Source organism: Kogia breviceps, chromosome 12 (genome assembly GCF_026419965.1).
Source record: "Kogia breviceps isolate mKogBre1 chromosome 12, mKogBre1 haplotype 1, whole genome shotgun sequence".
Taxonomy (NCBI): Eukaryota; Metazoa; Chordata; class Mammalia; order Artiodactyla; family Physeteridae; genus Kogia; species Kogia breviceps.
The window spans coordinates 97,550,533-97,569,815 of NC_081321.1; the positions used below are offsets into that span (position 1 = coordinate 97,550,533).

Consider the following 19,283-nt stretch of genomic DNA (forward strand, 5'->3'; position numbering starts at 1 on the left):
TCACTAAGTACAGAGGTGAACTCCCTGTGCTATGCTGTAGTCTCCCACTAGCTATCTAATTTACATTTGGTAGTGTGTATATGTCCCTGCCACTCTCTCACATCGTCACAGCTTACCCTTCCCCCTCCCCATATCCTCAAGTCCATGCTCTAGTAGGTCTGTGTTTTATTCCCATCCTACCACTAATCTCTTCATGACATTTTTTTTTTTTTTTAAGATTCCATATATATGTGTTAGCATACGGTATTTGTTTTTATCCTTCTGACTTACTTCACTCTGTATGACAGATTCCAGGTCTATCCACCTCATTACAAATAACTCAGTTTCATTTCTTTTTATGGCTGAGTAATATTCCATTGTATATATGTGCCACATCTTCCTTATCCATTCATCTGTTGATGGACACTTAGGTTGCTTCCATGTCCTGGCTATCGTAAATAGAGCTGCAATAAACATTTTGGTACATGACTCTTTTTGAATTATGGTTTTCTCAGGGTATATGCCCAGTAGTGGGATTGCTGGGTCATATGCATTTTGAGGTCATAACCCCTTCTCTCTTTGATGTCTTGACGGAGTTTTCTTCTTGGCTGTAATATTTGATTTTTAATCTAATGTTCTAGACCTCAATGATCTTCTGAACCTCAGTGGCAGGGGTGGGGGTGCAGAGAGAAGAGGAGAGGGGGGTCAAGAAACTGCCAATCCAAGGAGTTCTACGTTATTCTGAACGTGGGAGTTTTAAGCCACCCTTGAGGGTGGCCCGTTTCTTTCCTCCGGGAGAAGCACTCCCAAGGTTCTGCAGGGTAAAGTCAAGCAAAGGTTCAGCTCCAGAGGGGCGACTGCGGTGGGCGAGGCGCCCCCTCCAGACCACCTTCCTCCGTGGATGCTGGACTTTCTCGCGGGGCGGGAAGGGCACCGGGGTTCAGGCTCTGCCGGGAGAGCTGCTTACCGACCCGCGTGGGGCGCGGTGGCAGCCCCTCCGCGTGAGGGCGGCTGCGGGAGAGCGGAGGGCCGACCCCGCGGCTCCCGTGAGGCGGGGCTGGGGTCTGTGGGCCCCGAGTCGGACCCCCGGGACCCCGCCGGCTCCCCCCATAAACACCTGGGCCGGGGGCCGGGGAGGAGGCCTGGCCTGGCGGAGTGCGGCCAGGGCTCCGAGGAGCCCCAGCAGCCGCCGTGCTGCCCCAAGGGCAGCGGCACTCGGGTGTTGCCACCGGGACGTCCCTGCAGGGTTCTAGAAACCTTCAGGGAGGAGAGCCTGGGGTCTGCAGCACAGGGACAGGTGCACTCGGCCCTTGACAACCTGGGGGAACCGAGGACATGAGGTCTGGGACAGCTGCCCACGCCCGGGCCTTCCGCTGGGGGTTGGCGGATCCTTTCTGGAGGTTTTCTGGCCACCGGCATTGGGCAACTGCTTCCTGGTCAGAGGTCACGGCCGCACAAGAGCTGCGCTCACTTCCTGAAATCCGCCACGCTTAAAAGCCCCGTGCTTCCCTCGCCGCAGGCCCTGAGCATGCGCCGCGTGGGCCTCCAGCAGCGCACGATTTGGGGTTGAGTCCGCAGCGGAGCAGAGTAAAAGGAAGAAGTCTCAGCACCGCCTTCCTTCTGGGAAAAGAACCGAAAACCAGGAGGAGGTAAGAAAGGAGCTTCTGGATGGGAGGGATGGAGCGGACAGGCCGCGGCCGAAGGGGCGGGAGGAGGGCGGCCAGCTCCTCTCCTGGGCCTTGCTCCCGTCTTGGGCCCCTGCTCTCGGCCCGCCCCACGCGCCCCACGCGCCCCCAGCCTGCAGTCGGCAAGCTCCCCATCCCTGCTGCTCAGCCTCGCATTACACGTCTCCGCGTGGGCTGCTCACAAACGGCATCACCTTTACGCCTCCTTCCCCTCCTCCCCCACCTGGGAGGAAGGTAGGTGTCCCCACCCCCATTTCCTGGACGGGAAACGGAGGCTCAGGGAGGCTCTGCTTGACACCAACCGCTGCCAGGCTGCCTCCCAGGGAGCCCCTCCCCGTGTACTTGAGGGGAGAGCCAGGCAGATAACCGGCCAATTTCAAAATAGGGTGAGGGAAAAAAAGAGATTCAGCTGGGGTCTTCTAGTACGTTCTTATAATGAACAGAGTTTTTTTTAAAAAAATCACAAGGTTGTAATTATATCTAGTAATTAGACAGTACACGACACTATGATTATTTCATTTAGATGCTATTTATTAGATTGAAAACAAGATATTTTAGCACGTTTTAGCCCCAAAGCACGTCTGAATATCACAGAGGTGGACGGTAGACAGTAATGTACAACACATTTTGGGAAAGTTTAATTTTTCACGTGGCACTACAGGAGACCAGTTAGCACAGAGTTAAATTGCTTTCCATTTTTATATCATTTAGAACCTCTGATAGAAACCAGCTACCCTGTAGCTTCGTTAGCTACCAATTTATCCAATCAGCCGGCCGGCGCGCACGGAAGAGAAGGGATTGTACGCGTGCTTGCCCTCCCCACACACGAGCCTGGCCCGAGAAAGGGTTTCCCGTCCCAGCCCTGTACACCAATCCATCCAGAAGTCCTCCGCCTCTAGAAGAGCCCCCAAAGCAAAGCCCCAGCTCACTTCCACAGAGGGTGTCTCTGCTGTCAAAGTTGTAGAAAGCCCCCAAAGCACTAGGAAAGGCAGTGGCCCTTTAGCTACTCTGCCGGCAGAAAGTCGGCCTGGTGGGGCCTGGGCCGCTTGCAGAGGGGACGGGAACCGGCACAGGGGCCAGGCAGGGGCAGGGGCGGGCCCTGGCCACACTCTTCCCTGGGAAAGGCTCCCGGGGAGTCTCACCACGTGTCAGTCACGCCCAGGATGGAAGACAGGACTAGCCTAAAAGCCACAGAGCGGAGGCTGTGGTCACGTCTGGGTGAAAGACCGGCGCTGGGGGGCGAGGCAGCAGCACACGGGGGCGAGCTGGGACATCTGCCCGGGGCTCAGCGCGCCTCCCCTCATTTACAGAAGGCGGAGCTGAGGCCGGGAGAGCTGGGGGAGGCCCAGAGCTGGCGGGGGCCTTGAAGGCTGTGCGGGCTCCACGGTTCTCCAGCTGTGTGCCTGTGTCCCCTGACGACCCACCCAGGACAGTGTTTTCTCCACTCACAGAAAAGCTGAGCTAGAGAAAGGGTTGCCTTAAGGTTAAGTTTTACTTCCTTAACTTGGCCTAAGCCTTTGACGCTACCTCTTGCTTGGCTAAACTAGAAACTATGCTAAGATGGGGCGCGATTTAGCACAAAATGACAAATTCGGCTGCATGGGAAGTTTCTGCTATGGAACCACTGTTTGCTGGGCTAAGCCGCCAGCAGTCTTAAGCCGCCACCTGTGCCGTCACGTCTGCCCCACACCTCTGGTCCCCGCGGCCGAGTCCTAAGGCAGCCGGCATCAGCTGTGTTTGCTCCCAGGCCGACAAGGCCAGTTGTACTTGTTTAACTGCATGTAACTGAATTCAGCATTAGAGATGATGGAATATGAGTGTGAAAAAGCCTTTTTTTACTTCATGCTGTGGAAAGACTCGAGAAAGGTGAGTCCATGAACAGCGTGGTTGAAGTGGGTGTGGGTGAGAATCATAACATTACCAACGATTAAGAAAAAAGGGGGCTTCCCTGGTGGCGCAGTGGTTGAGAGTTCGCCTGCCGATGCAGGGGACGCGGGTTCGTGCCCCGGTCCGGGAGGATCCCACGTGCCGTGGAGCGGCTGGGCCCGTGAGCCGTGGCCGCTGCGCCTGCGCGTCCGGAGCCTGTGCTCCGCAACGGGAGAGGCCGCAGCAGTGAGAGGCCCGCGTACCGCCAAAAAAAAAAAAAAAAAAGTAAACATCTAGGGCACAGGCCCTCCAGTTGCCATTTAAGCGTCTTTAGGGCCTCATTCCTCTTCAAGGAAACAAGGAGAGAACTGTAGACGATGCAGCGCGGGTGCAGTTTACGCAAGAGAGAGAAAGGGTCTCCGACGGGCCGCCTGCGCCAGGAGCAAAAGGTCAGCTCGTCTCAGACCGGTGATGAGCGCACAGGCGGTTACGTGTAAGTTACAGGTGCTTCCCTTCGCTGCGGTCCCGCCCCACTTGCCTCTCCAGTGAACTGACCGAGACCCCCCGCTCCTGATGGCCGTGTGAGCCGCTGACACACTTCCCGAAGCTCGCCACACAGAGGTGCCCGCGGGCATGTGCCACCCAGCCAGTTTGAGAACCTGGGATCCAGGCTGCTGGTTCCCAGTCTGGGGTCTCCAGGCCCTTATGGGGCCACCGTTTGCATGAAGTGAGACAATGGGATTTGGGCAGAACTGAGAAAAATGAAAGAAGCCCGTTCAGCCCCAGCCCCACCCCTTTCCTCTGGACGATTCGCGTTCTGGATTTTCATTCTCTGCATCAGCGAGGCTTCCTTTGCTTTTAGCAGGAGGACTCAGCTCTGAATGAAGTTGCAATAAGCAAACCTCCTGTTGTTCTTTAAGTCGTACTTGGCGATGAGCTGCTGGCACTCGTGTCTATTCACGTCCAGGTTGAATTTCTCCACGAGAGCTAAAGGCAAACACGTCAGTTCAGTTGGTGGCGGTCGGTTCATTCACTCGTTCGATCACACCTTCATTCACTCACTCATCACCGGCTGAGACGCCCTGTGCTTGCTTCACAGGCTCACGGTTGGCGGCTGGACAGATACGGAAACACACAGGCACGCGACGAGGTAAGCGCAGCAAGGAGGGAGGGGACGCGCGTCCTGCCGGGCCCCCTCGATCCGGGCTTCGCCTGCTGGCCCGGCTTTGCACGGTCACCGTCGCCGTGGTCGCAGCAGTACGGACACGGCACCGAGGGGCTTACGAACGCAGGCGGGGAGAAGGCAGAGGGTCGGTCCCGGCAGACGGGAGTCGGGACAGAGCCGGGCAGGAGGGGAGAAGGGAAGGTTCCACGTGCTGGGGTTGAGTCCGGCAGGGGCCCGACTGGGGGTCAGGGATTCAGACTTGGGCCCCGAGCAAGCATTTTCCAACTGTGCTTCTGAGATATGCTCTCAAGGGTCTTCCAGGCTACACCAGTTTATGCATTTCGAGTTTTCATTTTAATGATGATCTAAAATGTGTATTCTGGAATACATGGACCTCCCGGAAGAGACAACCGCCACGCGATTTGAGGGTTTGTGTCTGGCTTTCGGACTAGGGTCATGTTGATGCCACGCTGGGGAGTCCTCCTGGCTGCCCTGAGGTGGCAAGGTCAGGGTGTCAACACCCCCTTACTTCGCACTAATACTTATGCTCAGTCTTTTACTAGGTATACAGCCGAAGCTTCTTTTGGAGTCACAACTCATAACTGGAAGAGAGCTAGGATAAGGATTCTAGTTTAAGCTGAATAAGCTGCGACTTCCGTTGGACATCGAGAAGGCAACAAAGTTGCCGGGAGTGGGACACTGCTCTACATTAACTGCTGAGGTTAGTGAGGAAAACCAGGGGATGTGGAATTTCTAGGCATGATGTCTGCAAACCAGCGTGGCCCAGAAGACGCTGCCGCGCTGGTGCAAACGGGTTTCTTTGGCTTTTTGCGCAGGGAAAGCTGTCGGAGGACACGGTGCACCCAGGACATGGGCGGGGGGGACCCAAAGGAATGGCCACGAGATGCCTTGGAGGTTCCAACTTGCAGAAGGCCATCCAATATGTACAGAAAATACAGAATGCCTTCTGAAAATTAATCAGTGTTTTTTTTTCAGAGCTCTGAAGTCTGGATGCACTGTCGGAGCTGTGGATGGGGTGCTTTCGGGAGCTCATGGTTAAAAAGAAAAACAGTGATGATGGAGATGATGATGAAGAACCGCGAGTTAGGGTTCATCGTACGCTCAAGATCGAAAGAATTCACTGGAAAACAAGTGGGACGCAAACGTGCATGGGGACACGGGTTCATGCCCTGGTCCGAGAGGATCCCACGTGCGGCAAAGCGGCTGGGCCCGTGAGCCTACACACACACACACACACACACACACACACACACACACACACACACACACACACACACACACACACACACACACACACACACACACACACACACACACACACACACACACACACACACACACCACACCCCCCCCCCAACACACACACACACACGATGGGCTGAGGGGGCTTTTAAGCAGAGGAAAGGCTGCATAGACAGTATGCAACAATTAGTGGGAATGTACATCTAACTGGTTTTATTTGAAGACTACCCGAGAGATACACGGCGAAAATCGAATCAACAGGGCAGAGCTGGGTCCCCAGCTGTCCCCTGCGCCCCGCCCATGTCCCACCTCCCTCAGCTCTCCAAGTCTGTCGCCGTTCGCAACCCGGCCTGCGGTCTCGCGTGCTGACTTGATCAAGAAGCTGTGGACCTGCCTGGTCGGGGCTGAGGCGTTAGGGGTCCCTGTCCCCCATACTGGGGTTTACTGAGGTGCTCCCGCCGGGCCCCTGTTGTGTCCGTGAGGAGCGGCCTTGGGCGGGGAGGTGACCTGTGGCCCCGGGGTGAAAGGGAACGGGCCGCACCCTGGAACTCGGTGGCGGCGACCCCGCCCTGCCCGCTGGTGTCCCTCCTGGCACTCTCGCAGGAACTCACGCCAGCAGCCCTGGATCTGCGCCCGCAGCTTGTTCTCGATGGGTTCGCAACTGCGCGGCGGCGGGGCCGTGCTCGCGGGGGGCCAGCAAGATGGAAAACTGTCTTGTAGCCCGAGATTCCACACGGAAGTAATGAGAGAAACTCACAGAGAGGACTCAGGCGCACAATTTCACAGGCAGCATTTCTTCAGAAATAAAATGAAAAAACAGAAACGGTAATGTTACCATTTTTAACAGAAACAGTTTCGGAAACAAATACAGAGCCGGCCCTTTCTGGCTTCTGGAGGCCTCCCCGTTCCTTGACCCGTGGCCCCGTCCCTCACCTTCAAAGCTGCAGCGCTGGGTTGGGTCGTCCCAGACCGCGTGTCTCCAGTGTGACCCTCCTGCCTCTGTGTCCCCAGTGACCGGCCCGTGTGACGACCTCGGGCCCCCGGACGCTCCGGGACAGTCGTGGCTTGCGGTCGGCCGATTAGCCACCTGAACTCCCTCTGCAGCCCCGATGCCCCCTCGCCGCGCAAGGGACCCATTACAGGTTCCGGGGACTGAGGCGTGGGCGCCTTCGGGGTGCCGCTGACCCCCCCTCATGCTGCTCCGCACACCGTCTTTCACTCACTGAACACTTTCCTGACACGCCCGCCGGTCTCGCCCGTCACCCCCAGGATGGCAAACTCCACAAAGGCAGGGACCCGTGCTCATTCTCTGCACGGGGCAGGCGTGCGAGAAACACGTGTGGACTGAAGGCCCGAGGAACGCGTGAGTGCTCCCCGCGCACGAGGCTCGGAGGTGGCTGGGCTCCTGTGCCCCGCTGGCAGCCCCTCAGCAACCCTCGCCCGGGGACACCCGCAAGCTTCTGCAGAGCGAGGGCAGCCTCGGCGAGGCGGAGCCCCCCTCCCGATCCCAGGCCAGGGCCGTGCGGTCAGACAGGCCTGGGTTTGAAATCAGCTCTCTCCGTGTCTAACGAGCCACCTGAGCTCACGAGGACCCTTCTTAGAGCCGCGTATCTTCAACCGTAAAAGGGGTGTAGCGACACTTAGCTTGCGGGGCCCCGTGGCGGGGCTCTCCGCCCCGGGGTGTCTGCGTCCCTCCCCGTCCGGCGGCTCGCGTGCCGCCCCCGCCCCCAGGGTCCCTTCCTGCTCTGACTCCTCTGGACTCTCCCCTCCCCCCACCCCCTCCCCGTGCCCACGGCTACCTCCCCTCCCAGGCAGGTGACTGAGCGGACCCACCAGCGGCTCCTCTCCGAGCCCCCCGCCCCAGGCTCCCCCTGGCCACCTTCTCGGTCACCCACACCCTGTGGGGACACTAGGACCCCAGCCCCGGCGGGACGTGGACCCAGTGTGACGCTGCGAGACGGGAACTCACGCAGGGGTGACTCCGCGGTTTGGACCCTGCTTTCCGGTCTCGAGTGGGCGATGACCCCGCCGACCTGCTGCTCTCTGGGACCTCGGGGGCGCTGCTCCCGTCCTGCGCCTTGGCCGAGTCGCCCGGGGCCGGCGGCGGGGCCGCCTTCTCCGAGCTGAAGCTGCTCAGGAAGTCCAGGTATTGCGGCCTTCTCTTGGCGTCGACGGGCATCTTGTCCCAGAGCCTGTCCAACTGGCAAAGAAGCAGAGGTCACCTCCCAGGGTTGGTGGCAAACCCTCAGACGCGGGGGAAGAAGCCGGCGAAGAGGCGCTCTCCTCCGCAGGGGTCCAGGGCCCACGTCCAATGAAAAGCCGAAAAAAGAAAAACACCCATCCGGCTGCGGCTTCCTGGGAAAGCAGACGCGGGAGGATTATCCATGGCTTCTGCAGGACATTTTTTAATTGAATTGGGCCCTTAGTGAGCACTTAAAGGCCATTAAGTCTTGTGATTAGTCACAGAGACTGAGCTGCAGGACAGAAGAATGTTTTAGGAGAAAATGCAAATCAAGCCCCAGCCCACCTCGTCCCCGGGAGCCCAGCCAGGCTCCTCCTTCCTGCTCCTCCGAAGGCCCCCTGAGCCCTGCAAACAATGCACAGGTGCTGCAGCCCTCAGCCACCGCCATTTTTCTCACCCTCAGGGCAAACAATGTCTTCTCACGAGATGAAAAGGGAGGCATCTGGAGAACAGCAGAAGTTTACGGTTTCCTGTCGGTGCCCTCTGATGTCACGGGCTGGGTCAATGCTGCAAAATGACTCAATGCCAAGTGAGCCACTCCTGATGACTCGAGAGCTTTCAGAGCGCCGAGAAGAACGGCAGTTTACTTCCAATTTGCTTTTTCACAGCCCCCGAGGCCCAGTGCAGCTGCCTCTCCACCCCTGAGGCCATGGGAGGGATGTTCCTACCCTGTGCCTGAACTTGGTCGGAAACCAGCTTGGCGTGTGGGCTCCACTGGGGTTTTCCAGAAGCATGTTAAAAGGGACCATGTCCGGCTCTACTTGAAATTCTGGAAATGAAGTACTGAGGGGTGAGGAAGAGAGGGAGAATATTCCAGGCCCTGAGAAGGGAAAACGGTTTAGTTTGGGATGATATTCTTGATGTGTTTTAGCTTTTTATTTCAAAATCATTATAGATTTGCAGGAAGTTGCAAGAATGGTACAGAGAGGTCCTCAGGGACCCTCCACCCAACTTCCCTCCAAGGTTACATCTTACGTAACAACTTCGTGTGTGTGTGTGTGTGTGTGTGTGTGTGTGTGTGTGTGTGTAGTTCAGTGTCATTTACCACACCCGTAGTTTTATGTTGCTTTAATTTTGATCAATGAGGGAGAACTACTCAGTGGAGTGGAAGTGAGGGTCCTTGAGAAAGTGACCACATGGGCTCAGACAGACCTCACCATCATCACCAAGGGCAGTAACCCCTGCACCGGTCTCCTCCAGGGAAGTTCTCCAGAACCACTGGGCAGACCAGAGCCTCTTCTCTTCCTTCTGGCCTCCTGATGAAACCACCCATGAGGTGACACCTAGCCTGGCTGAGAGACTCCCCAAAGGATCCTCTGAGATTCATCTTTAAATGCCAACCATCTTGCAAAGGTGCTAGCACACAGTAGGTGCTCAATACATGTTTTTTTAAAAGGCTGAAGATCCTTATCACATGATAAGACCAATCAGACAACGGGAAGACCCTTTAGAAATGAAGAGGGATGGAGGGAAGGGCTAAGCCGTGTTCCGATCCCATCTCTCAGGAAGGGCTTTAAGGAACAGAGATGTGGCTTAAAGGAGGGTGGGCTGCTGGTGGGCTCTCATGCTCTCTATCTCAGCAAGACTTGGGAGGCAAGTGGGAGGAAGGTCATGTGATTAAGGGCAGATACAAAGGAAGGGCATGAATGCTTCAGGGGGCGGTGAAGAGCTGAAGCACGGAAATGAGGGCGCCTGCAGAACGGCCAAGGACAGCAAAAGGGGCTCGTTCTCAGGCAGGTGAGGCAGGGGCCCACCACCTCCCTCATGAAAGCCTGTGAGGCAAGAGTGAGGTCAAGGCAGGACCGCGCAAACCCTATTCTTATCCCATCTTAACTAAAGGGGCTTCAACGGGCAGAATACACGTTGCTGGGATGGGCCTGGGTGGGTGGGGAAGTGGAGGCCCACGTGTGGCTGGCTCTTTAGTCCTCAAGGGTTACAGCCCCGGACACTGGCGCAGCCTGGAGATGCAGCACAGGATGGCGGCTGGTGTGGGCTGTGGGGACAGGAGGGGCATCAGAAGACTGGAAATGGGTACCACAAGAGTGGACTCTGGAAACTTACGGGCCTGTGAGCTGCACGTGAAACCCGGGTAAAATTCCTGTGGTTCGTGAAGGAACTGAAAGGCAAGTTCATTCCATGCCCGCAAGTTTCCGTGTCACGTGGCAGAATGCACGCCTGCTGAAAGGTCCCCTGGAAACGCAGAGTAGCAGACAACTACCTTCTAAGTACTTAAAAATTCACCACTTCGGGGCTTCCCCGGCGGCGCCGTGGTTGAGAGTCCGCCTGCCGATGCAGGGGACGCGGGTTCGAGCCCCTGTCCGGGAAGATCCCATGTGCCGCGGGGCGGCTGGGCCCGTGAGCCGTGGCCGCTGAGCCTGCGCGTCCGGAGCCTGTGCTCCGCAACGGGAGAGGCCACAGCAGTGAGAGGCCCGCGTACCGCAAAAAAAAAAAAAAAAAAGAAGAAAAAAAATTCACCACTTCGGGTTCCGCTTCTGCGTGTGACGTGGGAAGCGGCAGGCGAACGCCACGCCCCTTCTAACAAGAAAAAGCCAAATACCTAGAAACTCAGAACTTTTCCCGAGCCCATGAGACAGCTGAGGTTGCAGGAGCCGAGGGGACTGAACTCCACGGAGACCCGAGGCTCTCCCGCTCTCACGCCTGGCGGGGCTCAGGAGGAGTGCGGGGGTGGGAAGAAATCAGCCGAGATGTCAGCAGATTCCTGGAGGCCAGGCTGGGCTGGCTCTCAGGTAGAAGAGCTGGGAGTCCCGGGCGCAGGGAGCGCTCACGCTCACAAGCTTCTCCTCCGCAGCCTTCGGCGCTGCTCCCGAGAGGCCACGCAAAGCCACTGGCGGGGGGACGGGCGTGGGACACCGCGCGCTTCCCCGGACCCCCCTCTGCTGGGAAGCAAAGGCGCGGGGGGAGGCAGAGCAAAGCCACTCAAGCCCGGGGGCCCTGGGCGATCTTCCGCTGGAGGGAGCCGATGCTGGGGAAGACTAGCACCCCCCAAATTCAAATGTAGCTCAATTATCCACCGGAGTGATTCAACAACGCTCCCACTCACGGCCCGACAGAGGAGAGGTGCACCCATTTCCAGGCATAAATATCATTTCTATATACCACCGTCTCTACGGTTCTTCTTCACACGATGTCTGGCATTCAATGTTTACAAAAACTTGAGACATACAAACAAAAGAAAAACCGACCCATTGCCAAGAGATACAGCCGTCAACAGACAAGACTCAGAGATGACCCCGCTGTGGGGGTTGTCAGACAGGAACATGAAAACGACTGTGGCGGATACATTAATGGATCTAGTAGAAAAGGTCCACAACATGCATGAACAGATGGGGAGTTTCAGCAGAGAGGTGGAACCTATTTCTTTTAATGCATTGTCCCTCCAGAGAAGATATACAGATTGCCAACAAACACATGAAAGAATGCTCAACATCACTAATCATTAGAGAAATGCAAATCAAAACTACAGTGAGGTATCACCTCACACCGTCAGAATGGCCATCATCAAAAAAGTCTACAAACAATAAGTGCTGGAGAGGGTGTGGAGAAAAGGGAACCCTCTTGCACTGCTGGTGGGAATGTAAATTGATACAGCCACTATGGAGAACAGTATGGAGGTGACTAAAAAAACTAAAAATAGAACTATCGTATGACCCAGCAATCCCACTACTGGGCATATACCAAGAGAAAACCATAATTCAGAAAGAGTCATGTACCACAATGTTCATTGCAGCTCTATTTACAATTGCCAGGACATGGAAGCAACCTAAGTGTCCATCGACAGATGAATGGATAAAGAAGATGTGGCACATATATACCATGGAATATTACTCAGCCATAAAAAGAAATGAAATTGAGTTATTTGTAGTGAGGTGGATGGACCTAGAGTCTGTCATACAGAGTGAAGTAAGTCAGAAGGAGAAAAACAAATACCGTATGCTAACACATATATATGGAATCTAAAAAAAAAGGTTCTGAAGAACCTAGGGGCAGGACAGGAATAAAGATGCAGACGTGGAGAATGGACTTGAGGACAAGGAGAGGGGGAAGGGTAAGCTGGGACGAAGTGAGAGAGTGGCATGGACATATACACACTACCAAATGTAAAATAGATAGCTAGTGGGAAGCAGCCGCATAGCACAGGGAGATGGTGCTTTGTGACCACCTAGAGGGGTGGGGTAGGGAGGGTGGGAGGGAGAAGCAAGAGGGATGGGATATGGGGATATATGTATATGTATAGCTGATTCACTTTGTTATACAGCAGAAACTAACACACCATTGTAAAGCAGTTATACTCCAATAAAGATGTTAAAAAAAATAAATAAATAAAATGCATTGTCCTTATTCAAACACAACAGGGAAATCGGATTAAACAGAAATGGAGAAGAAACCCATGGCATTCAAGGCATGGTATGATGCAGGTGGTGGGCGGTACTCTCTCAGGAACAGGGACAAGAGGCCCCCACGTGAGATGGGCAGTTAGAACCAAAGCCATCATCACCCACCACCTGACGTAGAAACTGGAACTGGCCTGTGCTGCTAGTGGGCACAGAATTTCCACAGTCACTGAGGACAAAAGCCTGGAGGCCAAGGCAGGAGGAGTCCAGTCCCCAGGACCAGGCCAAGACAACTGTAGGACCACCTGGCGGTGGGGACCACGCCGAGGAGACCTGCCTGGGCGAGCTGCGTGTGGAGCATTTGGGACTTATCAGAACAGCCCGGCTGGCTCCTCTCTCCTCACTCACTCATATCTCAGCCCGCGTCTCAGAAGTGGCAGGAGCAGCTCAGCCCCTGCCTCTCTTCCCACTGGGATCTGGGCCCTGGAGAAAGCATGTGATAATTAGCAGATGTCTCATCAACACCGAGAGATGCTGGAAGGCAATTGAGAAACCGCCTGAAAGGGTCAGGGAGAGAAAACTTGGACCTAGAATTCTATCCCCAGCCAAACTATCTTTTGAGGGCGAGGGTGAAATAGGGAAGCTCTCAGGCTTCCTCTATCCTGAAAGAGCAAGTTAAAGATGTACCTGAGCAAAAAAGAAAGTGAGCAGGAAGGAGAGCAGGACAGAAGATGAGACTGCGGACAGTGGGTCCGTGAGGCGCCCCACGCCCGCCCGTCCCTCCCCCCCGCCCCCCACAGCACCCCACGCTCAGCTCCTTTGGCTTCCCCGTCCTCTACTCCCACATCCATTAGCAAGTTCCGCTGCTTCCAACTCTGAAACGCATCCATGACCCAACCTCCGCGGTTCCCAGCCATCCACCTGACCCAGGTCTGTAATCAGACGTTGCCTTCTCAGGGGCCTCCCCTGACCGCCCTGCTCACAACGCACCCTCCCAATCCCCTAGCACTACCCTCTTCCCTGCTTTTTTTTTTGGCCTCGAGAGCATCTGTCACCATCCAACAACACACATATTTGGTTCACTGTCTGCCTGCCCCTCAAGGAACCCAGGCCCCGTGGGCAGGGCGTGTCTCTGGTGCCCACTGGCCGGCTGGCAGCAGCGCGCCCGCTGTTGCTGCTTCCAGGATGCTGCCTCTGCCTGCATTGCCCTCTCTCACCTCCTCTCGGGGGCGGCAGCGCCCACACTCCAGCATTGTGTCCTCAGGGGAACAGCCCTGACCCTGGGGCCGGGCCAGCCCCCAGCTCTGCTCTCCTAGCACGCTGCACGCCCCTTTGCAGCAGAGAGCAGTGTGGAATTACAGAAACAATGAGCCACAGGTGTTTAACTTCTCTCTACCCTCCCAGGATGCAGACTCAAAGGAGGCAGGGAGCCGGCCTGCCTTGGTTCCCTCAGACCTAACATCACCACTCTGAGCTCAGAGGGCCCCCAATAAGTGAAGGAATGGGTGCATGCTGGCTTCGGACACTCACTGTGCAGCCAAGACAGGAAGCTCTGCGCCCAAGAACATGCAAGGGCGTCCCAAGGGCTCAGCCAGATGATGGAAAGCTCAAGGTGGTGGTGGGGGAGGGCAAAGCGGGGCGTGGCCAGTTCCAGCAGGTAAAGGTGTGGTCAGAAAAGGCTTCAATTGGCTCCAAGTGAGTCTGGAAGAGGGAGTGGGTGTGGCCAGATACAAGGGGGTGGGAGGGAGGGACAGGGGCAGGGGCAGGCAGGGACTGCGCGGGCAAAGATGGGGAAGGCAGAACTGCAGCTGGGCAGAGGGGAGGGCCCCTGGATCAGCCTGGGGAGCACTATCCCATTTCATAGGCAAAGGACATTGAAGCTCAGAGAGGTTGAATAATTCTCCAAGGTCACACAGCTGGATGAGTGCAGAAGCAGGGTCGAAACCCAAGTCTGCCTGCATTTTTCTTACTTCCTAAAGGTGTCTGTTTTAGAAATATCACATCTGGAATGCTCAGAAATGTTTGCTGGTTCCTTCCCCTAATATAGCTGCACATTCAAAGTCCTCATGCGGTCGCTATGGACCGATCTAAATCGCCTCACCAGGACAGGCTCTCCCCGTGGGATCTCTATCTTCTTAAGCCAGATCCAAGTGGACCCAGTTCCACGGCCTTTTGTTTGTTTGTTTGTTTTTGCGGTACGTGGGCCCCTCGCTGTTGCGGCCTCTCCCATTGCCGAGCACAGGCTCCGGACGCGCAGGCTCAGCGGCCACGGCTCACGGGCCCAGCCGCTCCGCGGCACGTGGGATCCTCCCGGACCGGGGCACGAAGCCGCGTCCCCTGCATCGGCAGGCGGACCCTCGACCACTGCGCGGCCAGGGAAGCCCTCCGTGGCCTTCTGTAACACGCTGTATGCAGAGCCGTGAAGACCTGTCAGTGTCTGACTCCATCTGCACTGAAAGTCGCTCCCCTCTTCTGAAAGGTTAATTGTGCCAAAAGGTTTCCAAAGATGTGGCACTTCCCTACTTAACGGAGCTCTGTAAGTCAAGAAAGCTGGCCCCTCAGATTCAGGATGACTGCATGTTTTAGAGATAAGTCTTTATAACGTAGATAAACGAAGTCATGGGATCTGTACCTGAAAGCTGTTTAACATGGTCGGAACTGTCCCAGTATCTCCGCTGAACTCTTCCCCATAATGGCCTGAGGGGTCTGGATGTGTCGAGAGTGCAAATTACTTCAGTGTCTTACCGTGCCAGACACTGGGCCATCCAACCAAGAAGGTCGTTGGCTAAGCAACCCATGCAAGAAGAAAACATATGGATCTCTGGGGCTTTTGCTCTCTGTTTACTAGCCTGCATCTAGAAGCATCCTTCCCAAATATAGCACAATTTCTGCTAATCATCACCCAACTTAAACCGCCGTACTCATGCCAGACTTTGATGCTCTCAGTGGTGCAGAGAGTCTTTGAGATGTGTCCGTGTATTTTTAGAAAGCAGCATTTAAAAGTAAGTGCTTGATTTTTTTTTGCAGGGGGTGGGGGGTAGGGGGTGCTGCTGTCTGTGACGGGAATGGTGAAGCTTTCTTAGTGGACAATTAGAATCACATTCTCTGTTATGAATGCCAGATATGCTGGCATGTCATTAATTTATACCTATAATTAGAGTAAAATTTTGCTCATTTAGATGGAATGAAAAATCTTTATTACTAAAAAATCTTTATTACTAAAAATCTTTATTACCAACCTTTATTAGTTGGCCCCACAGAATAATAAATGCAACTGTATTAATTTTAAAGGCTTCTATCCATTTGTAGTAATGGAGAGAAGAAGTATTGATATTTGCAAATGGAGAGCTCGCTTGGCTTGGATGCTCTGTGGGACAGAATTGTTTGGAAACAGGGCATTATTTTGCTTAGCAGAAATGATCAAAATGCCTAAAACAGGTGACCTTTTAGGAAAGTGAAATCTGATGTTCATATTACTAGTATCTTGGACAAATTCATTCTTTAGGGTAGTGAGTTCAGAGGCCTAAGTAGGGATGGAGGGGGGACGTGACGATCACCCTTCCCCGTGAATACTTTCAGTCCTCAGCCTAAAACTCTGGAGTTTGGAGTGACCCGACTCTGGAGGGGAAAGAATGCCGCCTCCCCACGGGGAGCTGTGGGAAGCTCCCTGGGCTGGGCCTGAGCGGAGAACGGGCAAGAGGGGAGGCGGGGTTTTGCTTCTGTGAGAGAAACTCTTGTGAGGGGTCTGTGATGGGCAAGAGGGCCTCCGAGAGGGTGGCCTGCGTCCCGCCCGCGGACAGCGGAGAGGCCCACTGGGGGTGGGCGTGTCACCGGCACGCTTGGGGCGGTAGCTCCAGAGCGTCGAGAAGCGCGGGCAGCGGAACCAGGCAGAGGCCGGGATCGGGAGGCGGTGGGAGCGTCAGAGCGGCCTGCAGGCTGCCCATCCACCCTCACCCCCCCGCACTCCCGGCTCAGGTGTGGGGAGAAACCGGCCCCCTCTTGGATCCCTTAAGCCCAGGAATGATCTGGGGAAGGAGGAAGGAGGACAGTGGTAGCTGGAGCCGAGTTTAATTTGATTTTAAAAATAAAAGTGATATTGGGCTTCCCTGGTGGCGCAGTGGTTGAGAGTCCGCCTGCCGATGCGGGGGACGCGGGTTCGTGCCCCGGTCCGGGAGGATCCCACGTGCCGCGGAGCGGCTGGGCCCGTGAGCCGTGGCCGCTGCGCCTGCGCGTCCGGAGCCTGTGCTCCGCAACGGGAGAGGCCGCAGCAGTGAGAGGCCCGCGTACCGCAAATAAAATAAATAAATAAATAAAAGTGATATTATTTGCACCCTGACTGAAATGGTGCGATTCATACTTGTTACATAGACAGAAAGCTCCGTGAGTCTCCAGTAAGATTTAAAGCTAAATAACAACAACCCACCACCCCCCGCCCCCCAAAAACCTTCAAGTATTTAAAAAAAATAGAGAACAGTCTTAAACTCTCTAAGCTCTGGGAAGGGCCGGCCTGACGCGCATACATCGCTTAGGAGGCTAAACGAAATGCGTTTCTTACTTGCTCGTCCTCGGAACTTGGACGCGGCGAGTACGGCTGGACCGGAACTCGTCCCTGGAGGCGGTATTGGTCTGCGTGGTGTCGACGTTCTCAAACTCCCGGGCGACGGTGTGCTAGTGGAAGGTCACGGCTTTGCGGAGCCGAGCCAGGACCTCTTGGCTTGCCATTTCCTTGGGGGACGCGGGCGGCGGGCCTTTGGGCCTCCTCTCAGCCCGCTCAGCAGCAGCCTGGGCAAAACCGGAAGGAAAATCGACCCACTTAATCATAATGAGTCACCTTGGCTCCGCGTGCCTCAACCAGCACCTTATGCTGCAGCGCCGCTGTCGGCTAAGTGTCCCTTGGCCTGAAACTTTGAGACCCGCGGGGATGTGATCCTGGTGAGCGCAGCTTCCTGCAGCTGGAGGCTGCGGGGACCACGGAGCCCGTTCAGCACCCCTCGTAGGGCAAGGACGGCCGGGTGTTGGGAGGCGCTTTCGGGGCCTGGGGACGCTTTCCGGGGTGCTGAGAATCCCGGAGGAGGGACAGGCCCTGTCTGCACCCCCCAGGACAGCTTTCCCGGGGGAGGAGTGAGCCACGAGGAAACAAACGCCCAGGAAGGACCCCTTCACTGGATGTTTACGCTGATGTGCTGGTCAAGGGCGCGCGGCCCGGCGAGCTGCATCGGCTGGTGATCCGTGTGGTGGACGACGGACCGCAGGAAGAGCCAGGGGAGGTACTTCGTGCCCATCGGCCGCCCTGGAAATGACAAGGGCCTCTGTCTATCCTGGGCACTAAGGAGGCTGGAGCCGGAAGGGCGGAGCCGGGGTGCGGGGCGGCTGAGTCCCCGGCCCCCTGCGAGGGCAGTGAACAGGGCCAGGGCTGCAGCCCTGACGTGCATCTACTTTGCTGCAATCAGGAAAAGGCCCCAAAGCTACTACACCTGTGGTCACTGCGTCAGCAGCTCGGCTCCTGGAGTATGAGGACGGGGCGGAGCCCCGGGGTGGGAGGGGAGACCAGGCTCCGTGAGAACCCAGGGGTAACGGAGGCATGAATGCTGCCCCGGTACCAGGCTGGATTCCCAGGTACACTGGGTTTCTCCACATCAAGACGCTTCACGACTGTTAGCTAGGATAACAGTTCTTTCAAAGCACCAGCCCTTTACCAGATGATCAATCTAATCCCCCCAGCCTGTAGTAAAACTTGGTCATGATTCATATGCATGGTCAGCAATTCCATAGCAATATAGGTATTATAGGCTACTATCCTTCAGGACAGAGTATAATGTGATTTTATGAAATTGTATCAAACACAGGGTGCTGCTGGGAATATCCCCCCAAACGTGAACATACACACACTCAAACCACAGCCCACCACATCCTTGACCACCCAAAGGTTAACGGAGGCTTTTACATATGTCCGTTTGGAGCCATCTGTAAAGCGAATGAACGCCTTTCTTTTTTCATTCTAGAAAAAAAGTGATATTACAGACGCATCTTACACCCGTCCACACAGTTGAAAATGCACCCCCTGTATCTAGGTAGGAGGGCCTCTCCCTACACATCGCAGGGCGTGTTGGCGCTCCGAGAGTACAGGGACCTTTTCTGGATGGAGACTCATGCTTCAAGTCCATCCTTACACTTGCCACACCTTTGGGGCCTGAGGAGGACGCACCCCAGGTGAACGTAACTGCAAGAAGCACAGGTGGCCGTGCCCCGCCGGGGAAGGTGGGCCCCCGGTCTGAGGCCAGACTCTGCCTCTAGCTGCCTCTGTGACCCCACAAGCCACTTAACCGCTTCCCTCAGTTTCCCGATCTTTCCAGGAGGGATCAAGGCTCCCACGAGACGGTGTGTGTGAGCGCTCTTTGAAAGCGTCACCACACACAACAAATCGGAAATACTACTATTTTAACAACAGATGTGGAAGGATTCTAACAAAGTAGGATGGGCAACCTTAAGTTAATATGCTTTAAACTCCTCTGGAGGAAATTGAATCATTTTCTGGCAAAATAGAGATTACTAAATTTAACTTAACAGGAAAGCCTGAATAGACAGGTAACCACAAAAGGAATTTAAAAAGCTGTTAAAAGATCTACCATCTATCAGTAGAAAGGTGTCACGCCTAGATAATTTTTACATTAGTCAAATTATTCCAGAACACAAAAAGTGATATATAGTATTCCAGTTCATTTTATATTACC

At 55.3% G+C, this 19,283-nt stretch overlaps 1 protein-coding gene across 1 annotated transcript in view; it reads right to left on the reverse strand.

The window, feature by feature from the left end:
* Window positions 1-19,283, reverse strand: part of EFCAB6 (EF-hand calcium binding domain 6) — a 215,168-nt gene that overhangs the window by 2,006 nt on the left and 193,879 nt on the right. Inside the window, 10 exon segments of the mRNA XM_067010638.1 lie at window positions 947-1,096; window positions 1,195-1,297; window positions 1,451-1,596; window positions 1,859-1,866; window positions 4,338-4,517; window positions 6,500-6,543; window positions 6,545-6,711; window positions 7,928-8,158; window positions 8,882-8,896; window positions 17,125-17,334. Coding sequence (XP_066866739.1) covers window positions 947-1,096; window positions 1,195-1,297; window positions 1,451-1,596; window positions 1,859-1,866; window positions 4,338-4,517; window positions 6,500-6,543; window positions 6,545-6,711; window positions 7,928-8,158; window positions 8,882-8,896; window positions 17,125-17,334 — 1,254 coding nt within the window.